General features: G+C 35.1%; 1 protein-coding gene across 12 annotated transcripts in view; it reads right to left on the bottom strand.

Moving 5' to 3' along the window:
• ANKS1B (ankyrin repeat and sterile alpha motif domain containing 1B) overlaps positions 1 to 23,618 on the bottom strand; it is a 1,348,113-nt gene that overhangs the window by 870,713 nt on the left and 453,782 nt on the right. For all 12 annotated transcript variants that reach the window (XM_031941007.1, XM_031941002.1, XM_031941004.1 and 9 more), the window contains one exon: positions 14,344 to 14,480. In XM_031941007.1, the coding sequence (XP_031796867.1) occupies positions 14,344 to 14,480 (137 nt within the window). The remainder of the gene's footprint in view (positions 1 to 14,343; positions 14,481 to 23,618) is intronic.

Raw genomic sequence — 23,618 nt, 5'->3', positions numbered from 1 at the left:
AAACAAGGAATGAAGTAGTCCAACCAAATTCCTTTTATGACACAGACATGATACTGATAGTTAAACCAGGTAAGGTAAAAAGAGAGAAAGAAAATTATAGACCAATCTCCCTAATGAATATCGATGCAAAAATATTAAATAAGATATTAGAGCAAAGAGATTACAGAAAATCATCCCTAGGATAATACACTATGACCAAGTAGGATTTATACAAGGAATGCAGAGCTGATTCCATTTTAGGAAAACTATTAGCAAAATTCACTATATCAATAACCAAATTAACAAAAAACATATGATTATCTTAATAGATACAGAAAAAGCATTTGATAAAATCCAACATCCATTCCTATTCAAACATTAGAGAGTATAGGAATAAATGGACTTTTCTTTAAAATAGTCAGTAGCATCTATTTAAAACCATCAGCAAGCATCATATGTAATGGGATAAACTGGAACCATTCCAAATAAGATCAGAGGTGAAACAAGGTTGCCCACTATCACCATTACTATTCAATATTGTACTAGAGATGTTAGCTTTGGCAATAAGAGAAGAAAAAGAGATTAAAGGAACTGAAGTAGGTAATAAGGAAACCAAATTATCACTCTTTGCAGATAATATAATGGTATATAGAGAACCCTAGAGAATCAACTAAAAAACTTTTAGAAATAATCCACAATGTTAGCAAAGTTGCAGGATATAAAAGAAATCCATGTAAATCATCACCATTTTTATATATCACTAACAAAATCCAACAGCAAGAGATACAAAGAGAAATTCCATTTAAAACAATCATCAATAGTATAAAAGATTTGGGAATCTATGTGCTAAGGGAAATTCAGAAACTATGTAAGCAAAACTACAAAACACTTTCCACAAAAATAAAGTCATATCTAAACAACTGGAAAAATATCAAGTGCTCTTGTATAGGTCAAGTGAATATAATAAAGATGACAATACTCCGTAAATGAATCTATTTATTTAGTGCAATTGTGCAATTGGGATCAATTCCCAAGAAACTATTTTACTGACCTAGAAAAAAATAACAAAATTCGTCTGGAAGAACAAAAGGTCAAGAATTTCAAGGGAATTAATGAAAAAAAAAAAAAAAGCAAATGAAGGTGGCCTAGCTGTACCAGATTTAAAACTATAATATAAAGCAGCAGTCATCAAAACTATTTAGTACTGGCTAAGAAACAGAGCAGTTGATCAGTGGAATAGATTAGGTTCACAGAACAAAATAGTCAACAACTATAGTAATCTAGTGTTTGACAAACCCAAAGACCCCAGAGCTTTTGGAATATGAACTCACTATTTGATATAAACTGCTGGGGAAATTGGAAACTACTATGGCAGAAACTAGGCATTGACCCACACCTACTACCTTATACCAAGATAAAGTTAAAATGGGTTCATGATCTAAACAGAAAGAATGATATTATAAACAAATTAGAAGTACATAGATAGGATTGTTTACCTTTCAGATTTGTGGAGGATGAAAGAATTTGTGACCAAAGAAGAATTAGAGATCATTATTGATCACAAAATAGATAATTTTGATTATATTAAGTTAAAAAGCTTTTGTACAAACAAAACTAATGCAGACAAGATTAGAAGGGAAGCAATAAACTGGGAAAACATTTTTACATTCAAAGGTTCTGATAAAGGCCTCATTTCTAAAACATATAGAGAATCAATTTAAATTTATAAGAATTCAAGCCATTCTCCAATTCATAAATGATCAAAGGATATAAACAGACAATTTTCAGATGAAGAAATTGAAACTATTTCTAGTCATATGAAGAGGTGCTCCAAATCACTATTGATCAGAGAAATGCAAACTAAGACAACTCTGAGATACTACTACACACCTGTCAGATTGGCTAAGATAACAGGAAAAGATAATGATAAATGTTGGAGGGGAATTGTAAATGGATTCAACCATTCTGGAGAACAATTTGGAACTATGCTCAAAAGTTATTGAAATGTGCATACCTTTTGACCCAGCAATATTTCTACTGGGCTTATATCCCAAAGATATCTTAAAGGAAGGAAAGGGACCCATATGTGCGAAAATGTTTGTGGCAGCCCTCTTTGTAGTGGTTAGAAATTGGAAACTGAATGGATGCCCATCAATAGGAGAATATCTAAATAAATTATGGTATATGAATGTCATAGAATATTGTTGTTCTATAAGAAATGATAAGGAGGATGATTTCAGAGACATGGAGAGATTTAGATGAATTGATGCTAAGTGAAATGATCAGAACCAGGAGATCATTATACATGGCAACAAGAAGATTATACAATGATCAATTCTGATGGACATGGCTCTCTGCAACAATGAAATGATTCAAATCAGTTCCAATTGTTCAGGGATAAAGAAAGCCATCTATACCCAGAGAGAGGCCTATGGAAACCAAGTGTGGACTACAACATAGCATTTTCACTCTTTTTGTTGATGTTTGCTTGCATTTTGTTTTCCTTCTCAGAGTTTTTTTTTTTTCTTTTTAGATCCGATTTTTCTTGTGCAGCAAGATAACTGTATAAATATGTATACATAATTGGATTTGACATATTTAACATATATTGCACTGCTTGCCATCTAAGGGAGGGGGTGAGGAGAAGGAGGGAAAATTTTGAAACAAAGTTTTACAAGGGTCAATGTTGAAAAATTACCCATGCATATATTTTGTAAATAAAAACTTTAATAATAAAAAAAAAGAAATTCATGATAAATCTCAAGAAACTTCCTGAGCCACACAACTGGATGCCAGAAGAAGATCCATGGCAAAGGAAAGAAATCACAGCAACAGGATTCACAATATGCAAATAGTTATAAGAGATAGATGAAGATGAGAGAAGGGTCTTAAAAAAACTTTATATTGTCGCTTTTAAAAATGCTTGTCAGATTCTAGGAACTTGGGTTGAAAGAGACTTCTCAGGCATTCCAGTGTTTTCCCTTTATTATACAGAGAAAGAAACTAAGATCAAGGAAAGTGGCAGGATCATAGATACAGAGCTTAAAAGGGATTTCTAAGGCCTGCTAATAAGTTCTCCTCATTTTACAGATTAGGAAATTGAGGCATAGAAGGATTAAGTGATTTAAGATTAGAAATTCATAGATTACAGAGATGGAAAGTTCTTTAAATGACATCTAGCAGGAAAACTGAATGGTCTTATCAATAGAGGACTAGACCAGAATTTAAATCTGGCCGCAGACCCTTCCTTATAGTGATATGACTCTGGGCAAAGTCACTTTGACCTCTGTTTGCCTGTTTCTGATATGTAAAATGGGATAATAGACTCTACCTCTGGGGATTGTTATGAATCTCAAGTGAGGCAATAATTATAAAAGACTTAGCACAGTGTCTGCCACATACTAGGCATTATATAAATGTTGGCTATTATTAGTAATAGTCCATGTGCATTATCTTATTATGGAAGGGAAAATGCCAAAATTTCTGACAAAAATTTCTGGACAAAAAACTGACAGATTCAGAATTTGAACTCAGGTCTTCCTGTCAATAAACCCTGCACTTCATTCATTATGGTACTATCTAGTTGTCATCCAAAGGGATCTCTAGAGTTGATTTCAAAGTATCATGACTGTTCCTTTATTCTTGCTTTCTCCTTAAAAGATCAAAGGATTATGAGCTGGAAGACACCTTAAAAAGTCTTAAAGACACCTTAACATAACTTCCTCATTCTACAGAAAAAGAAATGGTGGCCCAGAAAGGATAAATGTTACTCAGATCACATCTAAGGAATTTCTGAGGTCGGATTCTAATCCAGGTCATTCTGACTTCAACTGCAGAATTCTATATTCTACATCATGTTGCTTACCCAAGATCAAAAAGGTCCCAAAAGACTTAATTTGAACTTGAAAGCTGTGACTCCAAATACTATTCTTTTCATTACCCCATTCTCTTTTCAGGCTTTTAAGTTTTCTCTACTGATGTAACATTTTCTACAATGGCTCCCTCCTCTTTTTTTTTTTTTTTTTTTCTGGAATAAATCTGCATTTGAACCAGAGTTCAGATTCTTTCTTTATTCATTCCTATGTGACCATAGGCACAGTTGGCAATAGTTGGTAAACTATTTAATTTCTATTAGCCTTTCTTGCTTTTTTCATCTGTAAAAGAACAGAGCTTAGGAAGAAAGCCAAGATGGCGGAGGTTGGGAGAAGAACCAAAATGGTAGTGGTTGGTAGAGGAGCCAAAATAGTGGAAGTTGGTAGAAGAGTCAAGGTGGTGGCAGTGGGTAGAGGAGTCAAGATGGTGGAAATTGGTAGGGGAGCCAAGATGGTTTGAGTTGGGAAAAGAGCAAAGATGATGGAATTTGGGAGAAGAGCCAAGATGGTAGAGTGATAGGAAGCAGAACAGTGAGCTCTGTTCCCACAAATTTTCTAAACAGATCTAGAAAGCAAAGCAGAAAGAATCCCAAGGAGGGAATCCAGAAAAAAATCACAATGACTTAATTTGTATAGCTGAGCTTCACAGAAGGAGACAGTCAATGAGGTTTATGAACACTGCACAAAGCACTCTGTCATCCAGAGAGAGGGTGCTCATCAGGAGAAGAAGAGGTTCCAGACCCATACTGGGGCACCTCAAGAGGGATAGGTACACTTTGCACAATAGATGCAACTTTGTCATCCAGTAGCCAATTCTAGGACACAGAGCCATGGCAAAAGGAGAGGGAGACCTGGCACAGGGGTGGAGAGATCCTAGGGGTAGAGATGCTAGATTGTTTATGAAGAAAGGAGGATATTCAGAAGCCAACAGCAGCAGCAGCATCCTGTGGTTCAGACTCTAGGAGTTGAACAGGGTTCCATTTCAAATACTTAGCTCAGTCTTCAGAGGAATCCCAGTCTAAAGAAAGTCTACCATTCATCCAATAGAGTTTTCTAGCTGACTGAAAGGAGGGGAGCCCAACATCACTATTCCTTCCCCCATGTTCTCTCTTCCATTCCAATTTATCCTCATTACTAGGGCCCTCTCAAATACACTTCTGTCATCTACCTTGTCCCCATCTAGGACATCACAATTTCCTTTCTATAAACTTTTTTTTCCTCTCAAAATTTCCTTTCAACAATTTTCTCCTGGATGACTCATTCTCAGCCAAAAATTAAAAAAGATAATGAGAATCTCTTTTTTCCCTTGTCAGTCAAATTGAATATCCCCAATTGCATTTTCTGTGACTCACAATTTAAACATGTATTACTTTTATCCTTCTAAAAGGAGAACAGACATTTCTCATGCTCATGGCTGAAAACCTTTTTATTTTCTATTGGTTAAAAATACATAATTTTCATTCCCATTATTAGATAATTTTTTTTCCAGTTCATCTCTTACAAAAAAATTCTCAAAACAGCAAAAGAATATAAAATAGTGAAGAGAATAGACTTGTGGCTTGGGAATCAAATGACCATTGATTCAAGCTTAGTTATTTTGTTGTTGTTGTTATTTTTTGTTGTGCTGTTCAGTCTTGCCTGACTCTTTGAGACCACAAAGACCATAACATACCAAAGACCTTCCACTGTCTCCCAAAGCCTGCCCAAGTTCATGCTCATTACTTTCATGACATTCTATCCATCTCATCCTCTGCCATCCCCTTCTCCTGCTTTCAATCTTTCCCAGCACCAGAGCATTTTCCAAGGAGTCTTGTCTTCTCAATTTGTAGCCAAAGTATCTAAGCTTCAGTTTCAGCATTTGTCCTTCCAATGAATTGTTAGTCAGTTGATTTCTTTAAGCACTGACATATTTGATTCTCAAAAGATTTGTCCAGCAACACAATTCAAGTGTCAATTCTGGGGAGCTCAACTTTCCTTTTGTTCAATTCTCCAAGTCATACACTGCTAATGGAAAAACCATTTGATTATACAGACCTTTCTTAGCAAGGTAATGTTTCTACTTTTTAGTATGCTACCCAGGACACCTTGTACAACTTCCTTACATTTTGGATAAAGAAAATACAGCCTGGAGAGATGAATGGTTTTGCCCAAATTTTTTTCTATATGAAGGTGAAAGATTTCAATCCTAAAATGTCTTAGAAAAATCTGATATGCAATAACAGGGTGACACTAGTCAAGTCACATAATCTTGGTGAAACTTGAGTTTCATCATCTATAAAGTGGGGTTAATAATACTATTAGGACTTACCTCATAAGGTTGCTATTCAACTCAAATAAGATAATGCTCCTAAAGCTTACTGCCAAAAGTAAAGGCTATAGATGCATAAATCGGTATTATTAAAACTCTTGAAAGTTTCAAAAAGAAAATAATTTCTTTTAAAATTATCATTTAATGTCATTAACCCTGATGTGAATTTTCTTTAAATATATTACCTATTAATTTCTGCATATAATGTCCTGCTTTTCTGAGATGAATGCTTTTTCTTCTATACCCACTCTCTTTTCTTATTTTTAAACTTGGCATATATGATCAGTAACCCTGCAGTGCCCAGCACAATGCTATGAGCCAGATTCAGCAAAGAAATTAACTGAGAGACAATGCTGATCTATAGCACTAAATGAGGTATTGCTGAAATTGAAGCTAGTACAATAAACAGAAAATTCAATTAAATTTGACTAGCACATATTATGTACATATTAAGTGCATTTTATACATTAAGTTTATTGTATATATTAAGTACATTATATATATTAAGTGTAATGTATATATTAAAAAACATTGTACATATTAATTACATTGATAAGCATATACTAAGCATTTTACTGGACATAAGAGAAACTAATACAAAAACCAGTCTTTGTCCTAATCTGTCAATCAATATTAAATCTGTAATGTGTGTCAGACACTGAGTTAAGTGCTAGAGATACTGATATCAGGGTCAGTCAAAGAAAACTGATATAATGAGCTTATTGGGAATTGGAGAGAGGTCATTGAACAACCAGAAAGATCACCTTTAGAATCCCCACAATAGAAGATTACCTATTACTAAATTCACAGGGATTTTGAGAAATTATTTGATATTATAGGAGGTGATATCAAACACTTCTTTGAGAAATGGTTCCTTCTTCCAAGGGAGACCATTCTATTGTTGGCTGGCTTCAAATACTAAAAAATATTCCCTCATATGGAGCCCCAGTTTACTCTCTACGGTGTTCACACTCCTATTTCTACCCTCTGGGACTAAGAAGAATTGAGCAAATCCCTCTTCAATATGATAACTCTTAAAATTATTGCAAAAACTATTGCAAATAGCTTTCAGACTCTCCCTAGTTTTCCTTTCTCCAGGGTTAAACAGCCATCATATCTCCAGCTAATATTCAGATGGTAGGCATCATATGGATCATCACCAATCTAGGTGGTTCCCTATAAACTCTCTGCATTACCAATGAACTTCCCAAAATATCAGTGTCCAAAACTATCCAACAACAACGCTTTACTTTACTATTCAGTCCTTTCAGTCATGTCCTGAGTTCATTTGTAGTTTTCTTGAGAAAGATACTGGAGTCATTTGCCATTTTCTTTCCCAGCTCCAGATGAGGAAACTGAGGCAACAGGATTAAGTAACTTGCCTTGGTGATAGTTAATAAAGGTGTGAGCAAGATGGTTTCAGAAAGGTCTGGAGAGACTTGCATGAACTGATGCTAAGTGATGTTAGTGGAACCCAAGAAATCATTGTACACAACAACAAGAAGATTATATCAACTTTGAGGAATGGCTCCTTTCAACAATGAGGTGACTCAGGACATGGTCCAACAGACCTGTGTTAGAGAGAACCATCTGCATCCAGAAAGAGGACCATGGGGATCACAACATAGCATTTTCACCTCTTTTCTTCCTCACTTTTTTTCCTTTTTGACCTGATTTTTTTTTTTTTTTTTGGTTTTTGGGTTTTTTTGCACGCATAATAAATGTGGAAATATGTAAGGATGAATTGCATGTGTTTAATCTATATCGCATTACTTGCTGTCCAGAGAAGGAAGTTGAAGGAAAGGAGGGAGAAAAAATTGGAACACAAGATTTTGAAAGGGTGAATTTTGAAAACTATCTTTGCATATATTTTGCAAATATAAAAAAGCTATTATTTTAAAAGAGAAAGGGATATTAAACTTTTAAAAATAAGAGTCTGATTTAGGGGAGGGGGTGGGGGGGTAAGAGGTGAAAAATTGGAACAAGAGGTTTGGCAATTGTTAATGCTGTAAAGTTACCCATGTATATATCCTGTAAATAAAAGGCTATTAAATAAAAATAAAAAAAATAAAAAAAAAGAGAATTTAAACTCAAAATTTAAAAATAAAAGAATGTTAAAAATAAATAATAATTTTTACAAAAAAAAAAAAAAATAAGAGTCTGAGGCTGTATTTAAACTCAGGTCTTCCTAATTCCATATCCAGTGATGTATGTAGTTAGCTGTCCCCTCACTTCACTAGTCCTGTATATTATTATAGAATCATAGATTTATAGCTGATAGAAATCAGCCCTCTCATTTTACAGATGACTAAACTAAAGCTCAAAGAAGAACTGACCTGTTCAGAATGATACAGCTGTTAAACATCTAAGTTTGGATTGTACCTTCATCTTCCTAACTCTTGTTCCACTGAGTACCTCTATCATTATGTTTTGGGTTTTTTCCTTTAATTCACGCCTTCATGATTTCAACTAATTATTTAAGTTCCCAAGAAACTGGATGTCCTCCAATTTTCCTTTTTCATTCCAAATTTAAGATAATACACCTTTTAAAAAAAAGGAAAGAAAGAAAATATTCCATTTTAAAAGAAATACGTGCAAGGAGAGATGATCAACAAGGATGAATTAAAGCATATGACAGAGGAACTCATTGAACAGATGCCACAAAATCAATAATTTAGGCATTAAAATCTGATGAAAGTCATCATCAAAGTCAAAGTGACTCAGGTCCCTTTACTGGAAACAAGAAATGGAGACAAGAAAATGGACCCAAAGCTGCCATCATTCTTTTCCCAATGTAAATATAGGGCCCTGAATTAAAAGCAGAAATCCTTAAACTGCAAAAAGAGCTAAATTCTCTGGTCCACATAAATCTTTCATATTCATTATCAACTGAATTAATAATATTTCCTATTAAAATCATAGTACATTTAAAGAAAAGGAGGACAAAGCAAAGAAGAAATGAACAAATAAGTGATGTACAGCTGAAGAGTAGAGTTAAACAAGTTATTGGATTAGTCAGATAAAAACAACTCAATGGGAGATTTCCCACCCCACTTCCCAATGTTTTCTAAAGATAACTAGTTTCTGGGCAATCTGTATCCAAGTCACTTGACTAAATAAACTCAATCTTATCTCTATTCTATTCCAATTTACCACCCCATCCCTGCTCTATTCTGTTCTCCTTTCTTCTGCTTTTAATTACAAATAGCTTCATAGAACCAGACATGTAAAACAGGAAATGACCTCAAAGCATATCTAGGCCAGCCCTTTCATTATATACATGAGGAAATGAAGTAATTTATTCAAAATCATGTAAATAATAAACATCAGAAGTGGAATTTAAAGTCAAGTCATATAGGGTTCAGAGGTTTAGGGCCAGAAGGAAAACCAGAGACCTTTTAATCTGACCCTTTCATTTTACAGGAAGAGAAACTGAGACTCAGGAGAACAAAGTGACTTGCCCAAAGTTACAGAAGTGTAAGCCAATAACTTTTTAAAAATAGCTTTTATTAATTTGTAGAATGGATTGTTCAGAACAGATAAGATAAAATCTTGTCCAATTATAAATTTTGGATCTCAAAGGGACCTTAAATTACCTTTGGGAAAAACATGAATATTGGTGAATTCCTCTTGTATGGTGAATAAGATAATTCTTCTGTCTCTTAACTACTTTTACAATTCTTCCCAGGAAATTAGATTGAATATCAGCCAGTGTTCTTCAGGGAAGAATAATAACAAATTCTTAAATTAGCATCTTATTTAAAGGTAGAATGCCAAGGTGAATACTTTGAATGCCATGTAATATTTTGTTCTCATAAGGTCAATAATACTTCCATAAGCAAAATTTTATACTTCCTAGATTTCTCATCAAAGAGCCAGACCTTGCCACATATTTGTTCCATGTGCTTAAAATCTCACATTAAATAATCTCACATTAAATAATAATGCCTGAAAAAATTATCCAATATCATATCTGAACCTTTTCAACCTTTGATATACCTATGAAATTTGGCAAAACATGCTCTTTCTCCTCACCTCCAAAGCCTTGCCTCTATTCCTACATGGACCACTGTTCATTCTCTCTGACACAGTGCTCCTAATCTTTCAAATAAAAGGATTGAGGAAATGCAGAAGATCACAGGTTAACAAAGTCTACCAAGGAACAGATAAAGGACCATAATTTTCTGCCTGGCAAGTTATGTTATGGAAGTGCTAACTGCAGACAAATTGATTTATTTTTGAAAATAGGTACATTTCCCTGCTAAAATCATTAGGTTCTTTTTTTTTTTTTTTTTTTTTTTTTTTTTTTTGCTGAGGCAAAAAAAGGCTGAACCACTTTTTGTGGTTAAGTGACTTCCCCAGCATCATACAGCCAGGAAATTAGATTCTTTTTAAAAATAAATATGCCACTAGGTAGTATCATGAGATTAAATTGTTAGCCCATATGAACTTCTGGTTTGGCTTTGTGTGAAATTCAGATATTTATAGGAAATACTTTTCCCACCATAAGATCAGAGATTTGTCACTAGAAGACACTTTTGAGTCCATTGAATTTAAAGCTTTTATTTTAGTTGAAAAAAAAAAATGAGGTCCAAAGAGAAAAAAATAATTTATTTGTCTAAGGACAAATATATATCAAGAAACAGAGCTGGGATTTCTATCCAAGTTCTCTCTCTGAATCCAAATGCAAAGCTTTTCCCCTCATGCTCCACTGAGTTCCCTTCATAATATCTCGGAGAGAAAGCATATCAGGTGTTCGTTTAAAGTCAAAGAAATGAAGAGATGGGGAGGGGATAAAACTGGTGTGGAAACTCAAGTATCTTGACTCCTGTTTGCTTTACTTCCACATTTTCAAAACATACAATAAATTTATATGATTTAAACTTAGGGAAATCATAATAGGATAGTGGTAAAAATTCTATTCTGAGAATTAGGAAGAGCAGGAGTTTACATCCTCCTTCTGATACATATTGGCTATATGACTCTGAACAAGTCACTAATTTGTCTTTGACAAATTTCTGTAAAGAAATTTTAAGAAGGTGATAATGCACATTAATTAAATGTTTCTTCAACAGGTGTTCCAACTGCATTACCAATGAAATCACAGGGCCATTTAAAAAATGTTATTTATAGGTTCTGATATAATTACTTAGCATAGACTAAATAATAGCTGATGCTTTATACATCTCAAGCAATTCTGATTTTAGGCGTCCAATAACTGAGGAAGAGATCAGATTATAGAAAGGTCTTGCTATTGACATTTTTTTTAATGATGAATGGTAATTTTTATTTTTTATGTATAAACATACTTATACAATTCTCTTGTTGCACAAGAAAAATCAGATCAAAAAGGAAAGAAAATGAGTAAGAAAACAAAATGCAAGCGAACAACAACAAAAAAAAGTGAGAATGTTATGGTGTTATTGACATTCAGTTCCCACAGTCCTCTCTCTGGGAACAGATGGTTCTCTTCATCACAAGATTATTGGAACTAGCATCAATCATCTCTGAATGGTAATTTTTAAAAAGAGCAGGAAGCCTCATCATCTTGAATTCCAATCTGGCCTCAGACACTTACTAGTTGTGTGACCCTGAGCAAGTCACTTAATCCCATTTGCCTGAGTTCCTCAAATGAGCTGGAAAAAGAATTGGCAAAAATCTCTGGTATCTTTGTCAAGAAAACCCTAAATGGATCACAAGGAGTCTGCCACAAGCAAACAACAATTTTTTGAAAACCTACCATATAAGACTGTTGCTGATTTTACCTTCTATTTCAAGAGTGCTGGCCACCAAGTGGGCTCACAGTAACATAACCAACAGCAAAATCAATAAACACTTAGAAATAATTTTTGATTTATTCTTGATTGAGAGAGATAGCATGGAAAAGGAAGCAAGGGCTCTTGTCCTGACTCTGAAATTAGATAATCACGAGTAAGTCACATGCTTTCTCCAAACCTCATATTCTTCAGGAGTAAAATGAGAGGGTTTGACGGGATGCTTTTTAATAGTACTTTAATCTCCAGTATTCCATTCTGTTCTCTTCCTTCCCATCTTGCTCCAGACTAGTCCAGCCCATCATGTACTGTGCTATTCTAAATCTGGCCTAAGGGACAGGACACTGGACTTGGGATCAAGAATATCTGAATTTTAATTCCTACCAGAGATGCTAACTAGTCATATGAATCTAGACAAATAACTTAACTTTCCTGTGTCTCAGTTTTCCCCATCTTTAAATTGAAAGGGTTAGACTTAATGACCCATAAAGACTCTTAAAATCTATGATTCTATTTTATTTCATTCTATCCTACCCTGTTTTTAAAACCATTTATGTATTCAGTCTTTACATGATGAGAAATATATCAATGTTGTCTTTTTAGTTTCTAGTACTGCATCTGATGGGGTTTACTTCCCATTCTTCTGAACTTGACATCTGGCCTTTGTCCCCTGCTCTTTCCTTACCAGCTCCCCCTAATTTGGGGAAATGATCCAATATCATGGCTCTCTGAAGATATGCCTCTGTAAATTCCATCTCCAGAAAGCTTTTCTCAGCTATGAACAAGAATCCCACATACTGAGCAACACACATCCATCCAGCTGATGCCATACTGAGAATGTTAAAGGTACTGAGCACCCTGCTGCTCATTTTGACCAAAACAGGCTTGAAAACAGAGACTTGTCCTGAAATTGGCTGATAGCAGCTGCTGATTCTGTGCATCTAAAGCAATGCTGAATGATTCTGATTAGAATCAAAATTCCTCCCCTCTCTCCTCCACCCACCCTTGGATCTGAGGAGATCCATTCAGAAGGAGCGAGGTAGAGCACCACCAATTCAATGTGCCGGGTCCATCTGTTGGCAAGCAGCATGATGCAAACAGCTTTGTAAGTTCTATTTTCAATGAAATATCACAGAACAGCTTGTCCCAATGATATTTCTAAAGCCTGCCTGCAAGCCGCCTACTGGGAAACCCAACAAAGAAGAGAAGGGGGGAGCAAGGAATACACAGAGTCAAAGGACAGAGAAAAGAAAGGGGAATGAAACCCCAGAAAGGAGATAAGATTAAGGTGGGAGAGAAGATTGGAGACCATACACCATACATATAGATAAACATACATATATATGTACAAATACATACATTTCATGGAAATATATGTATATACCGTATGTTTTACAAATTATATTTAAAATTCACTTTTAATTTATTCTTCACATATACATTTGTTAGTACAGATCTGAGAGCTTTCTCATATATACATAAATAATTTGAGGCTTTTCTCCTCTATAAAGTTATCAGTTTAAATACTTTAAATCTCCTATTTCTTATGTTTTATTACTAAATAAAAGATGTAATGTTAATGATAACAATGATAGAACAATATGTATGTATATGTATACATATATATGATACATAACAAATATATATATATATATATATATAACAAGTGTAGGAATGACATAGGACCACAAATCTAGACTTGAGAACTTTAGTGTCATTGATTAATGAATTCCTTAGAGCGAGAAACTTGAAATTCGAGAGGGAAATGTAGAAAGATACAGAAATAAAGGCACAGAAAATATTGGAGGAAAAAATGATAATTAAATTGGAGAGAATTTGTTTTCCTTTTCCTTTCTTTCTTCTACCCATCTTTTTTTGGAGTCCAAATCTGTGATTTCACTGAGAAAGGGTATTTCCAGGAAGGAAACTGCCTTAATCAATGCAGATCTATAAGGGTTCAACATTTGCCTGGGGCATCAATACATAAAATAACTTGTACAGATCCACAGAGTTTTTATGTATCAGAGATGATATTTGAACTCATGTTTTTCTTGATTATGAAACTAGTTCTTTATGTATTATATCAATTACTACTTAACTTTATAGTTAGTAGTTTTATAATATTGTGACAAAAGTTTTTTTGAAGTTCCCCCCCATATTTCAACATAGGAATAAACACCTTTCTTCTCCATTAACCAGGGAAATGAAGCTCTGGGACTTCTCAGTCGAATTTTCTCAGCTATAAAGTTAGGGGAGTGAATTATGTGATCCTCTAAAGTGTAAATTGTTATGATATTATGGTTTTCTTTTAACACAATATTGACTTGAATACTTAGCAATTATGGAGGCTATCCCTATATCATCAACAGGGTCAAGACCCAGATTCGGGTTCTCACGTCAGGTTACTTACCTGAGGTCGTATTACTTTGACAATATTTTTGAGGGCAGTGTCTGGAGATGGAGGCGAGCAATCAGGTGTGGGGCCTGTTGAGCTGTTTCTATGGTTACCGCTTCCTGGAGTCGTAATTGCTACCTGAGATGCGTTATCTGTGAACAAAAATAGAATGGCCATGAACTTAATTACTTTACTTACTTTCTAACATCCAGCATGATTTCAAGGATGAGAATTCTGATTTCACTTGTACACTGGTCATCTTTGAAGCCACAAAGTGAGGGATATTTGAACTCCTGAAAGGGGAGCCATCACCAAAATCATTATTAGATGTCTTGTTCCACTTTAAGTTAGTAAATGTCTATCCCCTTATGGTCTAGTTTTGAGATCCTAAGGGGAGTGACAGATGAGTCATGATCCTCTCATTCAAAATAGCTGCAAATACCCCAGGCCTGATATGGATGACAGAACCTAATCGCCTAAAAGATATAGACTCCTTGATTAGGAAATGGCTCGACAAATTCTGATACATGAATACAATAGAATATTATATAAGGAATGAAGAATAAGACAATTTCAGAGCACTCTGGGGAGTATTTTATGAACTGGCAAGGAGCAAAATAAGCAGTTCCAAGAAATTTATTCGCACCATGCTATCAACAATGTAAACATAAAAAAAAAAAAAAATAACCAGAATAACAACCAAAACACAGCGCTGAACACCATAAAATTATAAATGTCTGGTCTCTGGAGAAGCCTGGAGAAAATGCACTTCTCTCCCTTCTTTGAAAAACTGGGGGAACTAGGGGATAGGCTATCACATATACTGTCACACCACTGATGTGTTGATTGCATTTTTTCCTCTTTATTTTTAAATGTTCATTCCAAGGGACAGATGGCTGAGTAGGGGAGGTAGGAAGAGCTTATTTAAAAACAAATAATATGCTAAAATCAAATTATCAAAAAATGTGTCATGCAGTTGGGCCATAATGGATAGAGAACCAGAAAGAGCTAAGTTGAAGTCCAGTTTCTGATAGCTCTCAGTTGTCTGATTCCAACAAGTCTCTAAATGACTATCTTATCTGCCATTTTTAAATTTATAAGTTGAAAAAAAAATAAAAGATGCTTCACAGAGAGAAGGACTTTTCTTACCTAGGAGGTTTCTATTCCAATCACAGACCTAGTTCCTATCCCCTATCAATAAAATAATTTTGAAAAGATAGATCAACTTGTCTTTTGCTTCATTGATTTGTGATATTCTTTAATAGGAGTTATTTCTTCATTTCTCAGATGACTTTTTAAGACAAATTTGTAAACTGCATCTGTGTAGGGAACTCACAGAGCAGAAACTCCTTTTATCAGAGTATATCAATTGCTTTTTTTTGATTTGAGTTTTTAGACATTAGATAGATCATTGAGTCAAGAAGGGTCTGATATAATAACCAGGGCTCATATTTCTATAGTAACTTGAGGATTACAAAGACACAGCAGCAAAGCAACCCTGAAAGATAATAAGTACAGATATTATTATTATCATTAATAATAATAATTTAAAGATTAGCAGTGGAGATGTAGTTACTTGTCCAAGGTCACAAAGCTAATGACTCTCATTAAAGGATGGAGACATAGTACAGTGAGATGAATACCGGGTCTGGGAGAATAATTAAGAGGGTTCAAAGCTCAGCTCAGTCACTATCTAGTGGGACTTGGCCAAGTCTATCATTCTTGAGGCCACAGAACTCCAGTCTGCAAAACAAGCAAATTTAACATGTCATCCAGTCTCCGCTAACTCTCTATACCTTCTTGAGAGAGCGTGTAATAGAGATCTTTGGATACCATGATCAGCACTCTCACTATTCCACCCTAGCCTTTGGAATCCAGGATTTGGGTGAACAATTTCATTTTGATAAGATTGAATAGTTCCTCAAATGTAAGAAGTAGAAGGAGAATTAGATCTAGAGTCTAGAAGGTTTAAGTTCAAATCTCAATTCAGATACAGCAATGGGAAGCCAACAAAATCAGTTAATCTTTGTCCTAATAACTTTATTTATAAAATAGGAATAACAACATCCAACTCCCCATGTTGTGATAATCAAATGAGATATTTGTAAAATACTTTGCAAACCTAAACATACTGTATAAATATAGTTATTTATAGTTATTATTATACAAATAAATGGCTTTTCAAAATTTCCTTGAACAATGAGAAAAAATAAAAAAAGAATGAATCTATCAAAACACACACACACACACACACACACACACACACACACACACACACACAAAACAGAAAAGCATAGCAGGATGTGGAGGAATATAGATAACTACTAAGAACATTATTATTACTTGAAAGAGGATGTCCCCCTATGGGTAAAGGATTAAATAAACTTACTTAAATTTATTACATTATGAAATTATAACAATGACAGCTATAATTTCCAGAATTATATTCTCACAACAATTTTGTGAGATAGGCACTACAAGTATTATTGTCTCCGTCTTATAGATGAGAGACAAAACTCCGAGACATTGTGATATGTCCATAGTCACAGAGAACGGGGTGCTGGCACTGAGTCCCATTTTCTTTTCATTCTACTTAACTGCCTCTACTTATGTTTGGTAGATCATGCAATTGTTGACTGGCCAAATCAGCGGGATGTTATGTATTATTCATTTAAGTTATATTAAAGTCTTAGCACACAAACCATTCAAATTTGGAAAGTTGACAACACTTCAGAGAGGATAGAAATTATTCTCTAAATATCTGCTTCTCAATTATGGAGTAGGTAGAAAACTAAAAATTCTTCAGAGATATTTCTTGGCATCTTATGACCTTAGATGTTCAAAACCTGAATTTCCATCTGTTTCTAATTAATTATTTATAATTATCTCCTTTAAAATGAAAACAAAGAGTGACCACCCATTGGGAAATGGTTAAACAACTTACAACATTGTGGAGAAAGAAGAGTTTTGAGTCAAAAGTTCTGGGTTCAAATACTGATTTTGCCACTTATTATTATAACCTCAGACAGTTGTTTAATCCCTTTGGATGTCAGCTTCCTTGTCACAGACATAAATCATCTTTCAGGCCAACTTCATCACTATTCAAGGGAAGGGAAGATGGCTACATTTATCATTGGATATATTTACCATACTGATTGACTCTGCTTGATTTTCTTGTCTTGGTTAAACAGAAAGACAGGCTGGGAACGATTATGAGGGGCAAGAAGTATATTTGGAAATGATTGTGATGTCACAACAAAAACTGAATCAACAATACTTTAAATAAATAAAAATAATTAGCCAGTTGAGAGAGTGAAAATATTTTGTGCAATGAGGATCAGACTGGTACATTCCAAGATTTTCAGGACTTTATAATCCAATCTCCTGACCCATATATGATTCCCTTCTCCTAAGGCTGTGACAGTCTGCCAGGCTCTGTCTGAATACCTTCAGTGACCCAAAACTTATTACCTCCCAAGGCATTCATTCCATTCCACTTTTGGCCAATTCTCATCTTTAGCAATTTCTTCCATACATCAAGCTGAAATATGCCTCTCTGTGACTTTCTTCCCTTCATCCTAGTTGTGCCCTCTGGGACTGAACAGAATAAGGCTAATCCCTCTTCTATATGACAGCCTGTCAGATGTCTGAAATCAGTGATAACTTTCAACTCTAAAGGGGCAGGAGGGGGCATCTGACTTTACTCTATTTTACAGCCACAACTTGGATCTGGACTCAAATCCACCATTTTGTAAACACAAGTACTGACTATAGTCGAGATCTTCTGAGAGAAAAGGGATGAATTTCCACAAAGTCAACTGGGGAAGAAAATAAAAACCTGATATTATTGTAATCATAAAGCATACATGAAAAAGGTATAATAGCTTGCCTTTTTTTTAATAAAACATATTTTCATGTTAGTCATGTTGTGAAAGAAAACAGACAAAAATAAAATCCAAGAAAAATAAAGTATCAGACTCCAGTAGTTCTTTTCTGAAGATGGAGAGCATTTTTCATCATAAGTCCTTCAGAACTTTCTTAGAGCACGGTATTGATTAGAATAATTGTTTATATTTATAAAGCACTTTAAGCTTTGCCAAGCACTTCACACACATTATCTCATTTGATCTTCACAATGTCCCTGTGTAACAAGTGTTATTATTAGGATAAGGGTATTGAAATCACTACTCCATAGTCAAGAGTCTAATTAAGAGTCTAAGGCAAGATCTGATTTCAAATCTTGATTCCAAATACAATAGTCTATTCAGTGTATCACTAGTTAAAGAGCAATATATATTGTATACCATACTGATGGATGGTACAGATCATAATTGCTACAGAAATTTGAAGGGAGGAAAAATCACAAGGCACTAGCACAGATCACTAGAGATAAAGGTATTTATGCTGTGCCTTGAAGAATGGGTGGAATTTGAATAGATGGAAGCAAGGGGTCATTCTAGATGGGAAAGGAGTCATAAGTAAAAGTGGGAAAAGAAGCCAATATATTCCATGTAGACTTACAGATTAGTTGGAAGGAGGTGGCAAGTAATTTGTGGCTTTGTGAATGCAATGGAATACAATCAAGACATCTGAGAGGTATAATAAAAGAAAGGAAATCAGTGATTTCATTGTTACATTGAACTAGTTTGGAAATTCGACATCCACTATTTATGAGATCATAGACCTAATAGTAGAAGAAACATTTTATAGATGAGGAAGCTGAGTTCTGAAGAATTGATGATGATTTGGTTACAGAGATCATAAAGAGAAGAACTAAGATTTGAACCAGGTCTTGAGACTATAAGTCCAGTGGTCTTTCTATGGTACCTCTCTGCTGGAGATGAATTACAGAAATTGTCTGAGGCACACACAGAGACTACTAAGTGATTTGCCTAGAGGCATTAGCTAGCTAGGATTTGAGATATGAAATCAAGGTTTCCTGATGCTTAAATCCAGCAGCATTCAATTTGCTCCCTCACTCTGCCTCCTGACAACAGTCATGGAATGAAAGAACATTCCCAAGGGAGTATAATATGTTCAATGAGTTAGAAGTGTCTTTAGGAAGGAATCCAATTGAGAGGCTATGATAATGGACCAATGAGTGTAAGGTTTCATATCTCTTCCTTTCATTGCATGACAAGATCACTTATTTAGAACTGGAAGGGATCTCAGAGATCATATCATCTATCACCTCTCCTTCTGTACACCAATAAGATAAGAGTCATAGATGGCGACTTAACCAAAGACATCAAAACCAAGAGATGACAGACCCTTGGTATAAAGTGAGGTCCTCTGACTCCAAGTTGAGAATACTTTCTACCATATGATAATCATTATGAAAGTTTATGAATTTAGAGCTGAAATGGAACTTGGACACCCTTTACTCCAACTTTTTTACTTTACAATTTAGGTGGTAAGCAGCAGAACTGAGTTTTGAACTCTACCTCAAATCTCTTGGTCAGTTTTTCAATTTTCTTTTCTATTGGAGTTTATGCATGAATTCAGAAAATTGAATATCAACAAGAGATAATAAAATTATAACACTTACCTCTTACCTGTGTATATTATATCAGCAGTTGCTGGGATGACCAGGAATTGCTTGACATATTTTCCCCTTCTGGCACAAGTGATTTAAAAAGAACCAGTACTCAAAAAACAATTCAGGATAATATGATGGATCTGATCTCTCACCATTCATGAATACTTAATAGTGATTTTATTTTCCCACAGATGACTAACATTGGTGAGTTTTCTTTTTCCCTCTTTTTTTCCCTACAAAATTTAGAATGTCCTAGGGATCTTCTCTCAGTATGACTTATTGGGGGGGGGGGGTCATGGGGAGGGGAGAGGAAGCTGAAGATATTCCTACCCAGAACATGATTGTTTCAGATTTAAGCAGATATTCCATGACCTCAAGAGCATATCGCAATGCTAATTATCATTTCAAAAGCTCTCCTAATTTATACACAATGAAAAAAAAGAGCAAGGTTAGGAATCAGAAGAACTGAATTCTGTAAGACAAAATGGAAAAAAAATTCTGGATACAGAGTGAGAGGACCTGAATTCAAATGGAGGCTTTACTATATACCTCTTATTTAATTTTTTTGAACCATTTCACTCCTTTTGGGACATCAGTTTCTTCAACTGTAAACTGAAATGGTTGGATGAGATGGTCTTTTAGGTACCTTCCTCCTCTAAATCTCTGACTCTAACATCAGATGTGCTTAAGCAAAATGATTGGTTCATTTCTCTGGGTCTCAATTGTACTCATCTGTCAAACCTGGAAGGGACTGTTTAATTGGCAAAACAGAAACAGAAATGAGCGTTAGACATTGCTTATAGATACTTATCAAGTTATCTCTCCAAGTGTGAACTTTCTGGGAGCAGAGACTGACTTGGGCCATTTTCTCTACCCTTAGCACTTAGTGTCTGGCACATACTTAATAACTTTTTGACTGATTCTTGGGTCCTTTCCAGCTGTAAATCTCAGACCTTATAACTTTCTGAATGTGACTTGGAAGGATTAGGAGAAAGCCCAATCATCACAATTGGGGGGCTTTCTTTAGCACTATTCAATGACTAAGAAATAAAGAATCCTGAGTTAGATAGTGAGGTCACCCACAGTTGAGTATTTCAGGGAAAACACAGAGAACACAAATGGCAATGAGCTTCCTATAACTGAAATAGATAATTACAGGAAGGAAAGCAAATAAAACCAGAAAAAGGATGATGGGCTGAGACAAGAGAGAGAGAAGTCACAATGATGATGAAGCACAATTTCAATAGGAGTTAAAAAAAAAAAGGTCAGGAAATTGTAGTCAAAAAGAAGGATCTCACAAGTTAAAATACCCAAGGTAGAAAAAGTTTGAAGAAGTGGTAAATCTAAAGGTCTTTCAGTTAGTAACTGATGAATACAGAAGTCTATCACTGATGAATGTTGGATAATCAGGCAAAGACTGAGACCAATGTCTTTCATCTAATTAAACAAACTGGCGAAAACAGAATTTAGTTTACTACGGAGTGGTCCACAGAGATTAAATAGTCCTATACATATGGCTCTGCTGACTGCAAATGCCAGCTAAGTAAGTAAGCAAAGACCAATTGTAATCCTCAAGGTGAGAGATCCTTGCAAATAAGATAATGTCCTCTTATTGTGGCACTGTGGATGAAAAACTCAGCTCAGAGTCAAAAAGATGTGGCTTCAAATGTTGTCGCTAATCCCTACTTGGTGTTCCTTGGCAAGTCTCCTAACTTCATAATGCCCCAGGTAATCCTCTAAGACTTTTACTGATAGAGTAGGTACTGATTTACATTGGTGGAGGGAACTCCCTATAGCAATAAAATTTTAATTCCAGTAAAAAAGGAATTGCTTCTTTAGATCATGGGTTATGGAAATGAAAATTTATGGAATAGCCCAGTAATTTTTTGGAATAAAGGAAGATTGAAAAAGAGAATGAAAGAAAGGAAGGAACAAAGAAAGAGAGAGGGGAAGGCGTGAGGGAGAAAAAGAGAGGGGAGAGGGAGGGAGAGAGGGAGGAGAGAGAAATAAAAGAAAAGGCAGGAAGGCAGGAAGGCAGGCAGGCAGGCAGGAAAGCAGGCAGGCAGGCAGGCAGGCAGGTAGGCAGGCAGGAAGGAAGGAAGGAAGGGAAGGAGGGAGAGAGGGAGGGAGGAGAGGAAGAAAGATGAGAGGGAGGGAAGGGAAAGGAAGGAGAAAAAGAAGGAGAGGGGAAAGAGGGAAGGATAAAGTGAGGGAGAATGGAAAGATAGATTTGTTTAGACGTACTGTATGACAAGTGCTTTGCTAAATGATTCACAAATATATCTCAATAGATCTTCATAATAACCCTGGGAAGTAGTCACTATTAAGTCTCTATTCTGAAATTGAGGAAACTGAGGCAAAATGATTTTACAAACATCACATTTAGTAAATGTCTGTGACTGGATCTGAACTCAGATTTTCTCCACTTCAGAGCCAGTTGCACCACTTAGTTGTAGAAAGTCTAGCACTTTTTACCACAGTTACCACAGTTCCATCTACTGTGGAACCTGAGACACAATCTAGAAACACTAAGATGAACTCTCAAGACTGGGAGGCCACAAATTTGTTTGGGGTTTCGTGAACTAACCCAGATTTGAAGCAAAGCAGGTTAAAGTTTCTAATCAGCAGTGGGATCAAGCCTTTCAGGGGAGGGGAGATTGGCAGATCTAGCCGCAATAATAGTAACAATAATTTTGTACATAGAAAATAAATAAAGAAACGTAGTTCCTTGGCAACAAAAAGCCTATTGTCACCAGGGAGAAAATCATATACGCTAAGGGGGGAAAATCATATATACTAAGAGGGAATTAAATGTACTTTCTTAAGAAATAATCTTTTCAAAAAGTAAAAAGCCACTTTGAAAAGACAATTAGAAAATAAAATTGAGTTTCTTTTTGCTTGAAAATAAAATCTTCCAAAATGTATTTTCTAGAGATTATATCCAATAATATCTAAATCTGTAAAACTGAACAGGACATAGGTGCTTGAAAATGTTGTGACACGCTACCTTCTTATTCTGATGTCCACAGTGACTGACTATCTGGTCATTTCCTGGAACATTTTTATGTTTTATTACCAGTAATCCATTAAAACCAGAGGCTATGACCTCACTTCACAAATTTTTCCAAGAACTCAATAGTTCATAGTTTTATATCTCTTGAGCTGGAAGAGATTTTAAAGGACCCTATAGTTCAGATTGATTGTTCAGAGTAAGAGATGAAATCCTAGGCATAAAAACTTCCAACAAGGGTAAAGGAAGCATGTCATAAAACACTAGACTGATTCTGATATCAGAAATCATTTCTTCAGGTATAAAGTTATTTAGACCTATGCATACATCTAATAATAATATCCCTGAGATGATGTAAGCGCAGACTCAAGTTCATTATGTTTATAGAGAATGAATTCATTTGACAGAACCTGAGGAAAGGATATATAATTTGAGATAACTTCAAATATTTAGGGGGAAGATCCAATCTTCCAATCTTTCAACAAAGACAATGAAAAATAGAAATATTGTTGTTCAGTTAATCTTCTTTGTGATCCCATTTGGGATTTTCTTGGAAAAGATACTGGAGTGATTTATCATTTCCTTCTGCAGCTCATTTTACAGATGAGAAAATTGAGGCAAACAGGATTAAGTATCCTGCCCAGGATTATACAGATACTAAGTGTCTGAGACCAGACTGGACTGAAAAAGATGTTTTCCTCACTCCAGGTCTGGTGCTATATGCACTATACCCTAAATAAA

The sequence above is a fragment of the Sarcophilus harrisii genome, chromosome 5 (genome assembly GCF_902635505.1).
Source record: "Sarcophilus harrisii chromosome 5, mSarHar1.11, whole genome shotgun sequence".
Lineage (NCBI taxonomy): Eukaryota > Metazoa > Chordata > Mammalia > Dasyuromorphia > Dasyuridae > Sarcophilus > Sarcophilus harrisii.
The sequence above is the reverse complement of the archived record's forward strand: the minus strand, read 5'-3'. Positions and strand labels throughout refer to the sequence as shown.